The following is a 5,651-nucleotide window of genomic DNA, read 5'->3' on the forward strand; positions in this document are numbered from 1 at the left end:
TTTGTTGCCACCAATTAGTATTTTTGCATATTAATACTATACCCATCAACCTTTATAAACACTTTTATTGACCTGATAATTTTTCATTAATATGTAGATTTTCTTCACATACATTCTAATAATCTCTTAATGGTGCTAGCTTTATTTTCCAATCCTAATCACTTTGATTTCTTCTCTTTCTGTTACTTCCTATGTATTATCTTCACTAAAACACTGAAAAATATGGTGATAGGCATCCTCATCTCCTTCCCAGTTTTAAAGTAATAGCTCTCAGTGATTCAATTATTAAATATACTATTTACTGTAGGGTTGTGTAGATACCATTTATCTAGTGTGATCTTTTTTTATGAATGAGTGCTGATTTTGGTAAGCCAATTTAAGAATTTAGGTATGATTTCATCATTTAATCTGTTAATGTGATTGATATTCCCTTCCCTTATGTAAGTATGAAAATTTTCAGAGTAAAAATTTTAAAAGTAGGGTTCCAATCCATGGCATTAGAATGTGTTAAGTGTGTGGGATGGTTTTAGTCACATTTTTTTAAATGTGGATATCAAAATCCTCCACTGTAATTCTTATCAAAATCCAGTTATTTCCCCCAGTTCTCTGCAGTAGCCAAGTTAATAAATCAGAAGATGATAGATAGTCTGTTTTGGAACATGCTATTCAGTTCTTTTGGTCTATTTGTCTACATATACATCTATACCACAAACTCGTATTACTGTAGTGTTTTTGTAATTCTTAATGTCATATCTTCTCTTTCTTTCTCAAGACTATATTAGTTATTCATAGCCATTTGCAAGTCAATCTAAAATTTGAACTACATCATCAAGATTCACACACATGCACATGTACATAAACGTTCACACACAAAAATCATGGCTTTATTGAAGAGGATGGATTGTGTTTCTTTGTACATTAAATTTGGAGAGAATTAACATGTTTATTCTATCAAATCTTCAATCTGAAACATACAGTACTTCTCCATTTAGTTACTTGAATTTCAATAAATAGCTGTATAATTTTTTCCACAGAGTTCTTATGTTTTTTATTATACTTATTGTTAGAAAACAGGTATTCATTAAGGTAATTTGCAAGGTATGCCTTATTTAATTTCATCTTCGCATGTATGTCGATACAGAAAAAAGTGCATTTTTGTATATTGACACTATACCCAATTTTATTTAATAACATTTTTATTGATTTAATAGTTATTCTTCAGGTTTTCCTCATATACATTTTATTCATGTTTAATTATACTAGCACTGTTCCTTGTTTCCCAATTCCTACCTTTTTCATTACTTCTGTTTCCCATTACTTTTCTATGTATATCTTTATTAGAAAGTACAATAAAATGGTGGTAGCAAGCATTTTTGTCTATTTCTCAATATTAAAAGGATTCAAGGTTTCCACATAAGCTGATTTTTACTCTAAGGTTTATTAGTGATGTCCTCTAATCTACTTTTAGAACATGAATCCACTTTTTGATCATGAATGAAAGATGCGTACTTTTATGAAACACTTTTCTCTATCAAGTTAGGTAGGATTTTTCTCACTTGGTCTGTTGAAGTGCTATGGGAGTCCTTGACCTATTTGTCCTCAGATTGATCCGTTCTTCAACCTTACTCTGCCTTGTGCTCTTCTATACAGGGTCTGACCTCCAATTCCTAGTCTCTCCAATATGAAGACACCAACTCAGTTCAGCCAACAGAAGAAACCAGAGGAGATTAGACCCCAGGAGGATGGGAATTCTCCCTGGTTTTCTCCTTCCTCTTTGGTTCAAGTGGCTTCTGCTTTAATTGCTCCATCTTCTCTTGATTCCAGCCCAACCAGATTAGCCCACAATAGTATCAGATTCTGTCAGCACAGAAATCTATTCTCCAGTAACTCTGTTCCCTCTATTTGTCCTTCTAGGCTGGATGTGAAACTGACTTCATAAATTGTTAAGCACTGGTATTCCTGACATTCCTGATTGGCTTCTGTATCGCTTGTACAACCACTTTCCTGATCTGAAAGCCTTCTCTGACTGACATATTTAGACCCACCAAATAATCGTTAGTTGTTCGAGTTGGCAGATTATATTAACTGAGTTCTTATTACGACTCTGTCCTTGAATAACAAAGAAACTCAACTGTCACTACCATTCAATTTCACTAGATAACATCTCCACTCTAGTTAATATCCAAAACTAGACAAAGTTAAAAAAAAGTAGACCTGGGAACCTCATCAAAATAAAACTTTCTCAAGAAATTTTTGAGAACTTTCATATACCATTCTCAAGAAACTTTTCTCCGCTCAGTAATATTTATATATATATGGCCCAAATTTTAATGGTGTGAATAATATGCTCTATAGCAGAAATTCTGTGAAATGGAGCAGGTGGATTTAGGGTATATACATAAACATATTTATAAAAATATGACATTTATGAAATATCCAACATGTCAAACCCTAGAAACAAATGTAAGTACAAGAACGAATAAGGTAACATATAATGGAGATGAAAGTAAAATTTAAGAGTTAGAAAACAGTAGAGACTGTTCAAAAGAGCCAGTTTCTCAAAAAGACCTTTATGGCAAATAATTTATTTAAGTATTAACAAGTAGCAAAGAATAGAATAAAAATAAGTGGTATGAGTTAAATACTACTATATAAAATAGGTGCAGTAGAGATTTAAACAGTGTAAGAGAACACCAAAATACATTGTAACAATGCCTCGGGATAAACGAATGGCAGACAAGGGAAGAGTTTCTCCTATACAAGATTTTCAGGTGATGCATCAAAAAGAAATGAGAGAATTACCATTCTACAGCCCTTAATGAAGGACGATCATAATTATCACAGTACCACGATTAGCAAAAAGGAAGAAACACTGACAGTCCGTGTCTCCTAATGGAAGTAGCGAGCATTGCCTCTGGAGCGGTCTTGCAAAGAGCAAACCTACTGAGCAAAAAAGTGCAAGTCTGACTGGGTTCTCAGGGACATGAGGAGCTTGGCGTAACACGCATGACCTGGAATCACCAGAGGGAGGCGGGCCGGGATTCCGACCTCTGACCGGCACAAGTCAAAGCGAGAACTGTCAGTTGGGGCTGGCAGTGACCTCTGCTGAGAAGCTGTCATTGGCTGAGCTCCGTCCATGCTGTAGACGCTGACCGGATGTGATGTCCCTGACTTCCTCTTCCAGACCATGGAGGCAGTGAGCGCCTGGGTCCCGGGCGTGGGGATGCATCAGTAGAGAGGAGTCTGCAGTGCTGCCAGGCATCAAGTGGGGATCGAAATAATTTCTGAGGAGACCATCCACCACAGAAAAGTGAGGCCCACTAGATAAGAGCCCCGCGCCTCCCCCGGGTCAGGGCTGGGAGGCTGACCTAACGCACACTTCTAACTTGGTAGTGTTCGGCTTGGACCTGTGTGGTGCTGGGTTGAGGCTCACCGGACCAGAGAGAGTGAGCTGCGCACAGTGTCTCGCTCTTACTCGTAGATCAAGGAAGCCCCAGTGGAGTGGGAATCCCGGGGAATGCAGCCTTGAACTGTTGTCCATGCTGAGAGGCTCTGGGCAAGGCTGTCAGGTAGATGTGACGCGTCCAGAAATCAGGAGGCAGAGGCTTTGATCTGTGCTTGGGCTGTGTTAGGTCCGCCAGATAAGAGACCCCAGGACTTGCCTGGACTTCAAGTAAGGCAGCTTGAGTGAGAACTGGGTTGGAGCAGGGGAGGGGGTGACCTCGGACACCAGTGCAGATGGTGGGCGGGGCATCTAGCTCCTGCTGTCAGTCCTGGGAAAGCCCCGGTAGTGTTTCTGGGGGAGGTACCTTCACACTTCCTCCTCAGTTGACTTCAGGAGATGTGACATTGGTCTTAGGGGGACAGCCTCCTGTTGGTGTGGGGAGAGTGGACAAGGTGTTGGTGTGGGGAGAGTGGACAAGGCCCTAAGAATTGCCCAGGAAATGAACCTGAGGGAGGCCTGACGGGACCTTGCTCCTCAGGGCTGCGATGGCTCTCCAGAGCCCCAACCCACCTGCCTGGCTGGAGATTGTGGAGAATTCCCAGCGTGGTTTGCCTGGCTGCACACTCGGAAGCATTCAGGCCTCCCCTCCATGCTCTTGGGGGATATGGCAACCGGGAGGTGAGGAGACCTGGGGGGCCCTGTGGCTGTATTGTCAGAGGTCCGTTGGGTGGCGGCTTAAGCAGAGCCACCGGCCACAGTTGCGTTTGCCAGCTAAGGCCATTCACCTCTGCCTTCCCTCTCTTCAGCAGTGATTCCTCATTGCCCTCCTTCCTGTCCACAGTCCTACCTGCTGCCACCCGCAAGAGCCGTCATGTCTCTGCATCAGAAGAATCCACAACGCTCACGGCGTCAAAGCCTTCAGACCCGCAGCGAGACCCAGGGCCTGCAAGCTGCACAGACGTCCGAGGCACTGGTGAAGACCCGTGTGTCTTCGCCTCCCCTAATGCCTGGCAGTTCGAAGGGGGCTTCTGCTGCTGGTGTTCCCAGCACTCGTGAGGGTGCTCAGGGTTTCCTGTCATCTCCTGTTGCCATCACGGCCACCTCATCAAGCAGATCGGGTGTGCGCTCCAGTGGCCACAGGGAGGTGGAGAGCACTGCCCAGTCTGCCCCACAGCCCGCAGAATTGCCCTTAGATCCTATAGATAGGTTAGTGTCTCTTTTGGTGTGTTACCTGCTGCACAAGTATCACATCAAGGAGACTGTAACAATGGAAGATATTTTCAAGGTTGTCTCCCCAGTATGCAATGAACACTTCCCTGTGATCTTAGCGAATGCCTGCCAGCGCCTGCAGGTGGTCTTTGGCCTGGATATGAAGGTAGTGGATCCCCTCAACTACCGCTTTGAGGTCGTCATCAGCATGGGCCTCACATATGATGGGATGCTGTCTGGCCAAGAGCGCGTGCCCAAGACCGGCGTCCTGATCGTCGTCCTGGGTGTGATCCTCATGAAGGGCAATCGTGCTACCGAAAGGGAAGTCTGGCGAATTCTGAATGCGATGGGCATGCATGCCGGGAGAGTGAACCCCTTTTTCGGGGAGCCCCGGAAGCTCATCACCAACGATCTCGTGAAGGAAAAATACCTGGAGTACCGGCAGGTGGCCAACAGTGATCCTGCCCAATTTGAGTTCCTGTGGGGCCCGAGAGCCTATGCTGAAACCACCAAGATGAAAGTCCTGCAGTCCCTGGCCAGGGTTAATGGGGTTGAGCCGAGTGCTTTCCGATCTCAGTATGAGGATGCTCTGCAAGATGAGGAAAAGAGGGCCCAAGACACCATGTCAGACACGGCTGCCTCCCTTCTGGGGCCCCTGCTGGTTCTAGTGGCAAGTCTAGTCATGCCTACTGTCCCTAGTGACCCCCGAGGCTGATTCCTCACTTTGTTGTTCAAAGGCCATTTAGAGTTCAAAGAATTGAGGCCTGAGGTAGGGCTGAAAGGAGCACAGGATGTATGTGTATGTGTAACTTGGAAATGTGTTCTTTTGTTTGTCACGTGTTTATTATTCAAATGTTGTTTCTTTTAGTACAGATTCAATTAGCTTCAAAATCTCCAACTTTAGGTGCGGTATCAGTCTCACATGGAAGGCTATCATGAGGTTAAGTGGTAAAACCTCTGCTGTTTTGCAAAACTGATTGCAACCATCTCATATTGT

At 43.7% G+C, this 5,651-nt stretch overlaps 1 protein-coding gene across 1 annotated transcript; it reads left to right on the forward strand.

The window, feature by feature from the left end:
- The first annotated feature begins 4,316 nt into the window (after positions 1–4,316).
- Positions 4,317–5,369, forward strand: LOC130682010 (melanoma-associated antigen B16-like). The gene has a single exon (XM_057496015.1). It carries the CDS (start codon positions 4,317–4,319, stop codon positions 5,367–5,369), a length of 1,053 nt encoding a protein of 350 aa, XP_057351998.1.
- Positions 5,370–5,651: the final 282 nt, after the last annotated feature.

Source organism: Manis pentadactyla, chromosome X (genome assembly GCF_030020395.1).
Source record: "Manis pentadactyla isolate mManPen7 chromosome X, mManPen7.hap1, whole genome shotgun sequence".
Lineage (NCBI taxonomy): Eukaryota > Metazoa > Chordata > Mammalia > Pholidota > Manidae > Manis > Manis pentadactyla.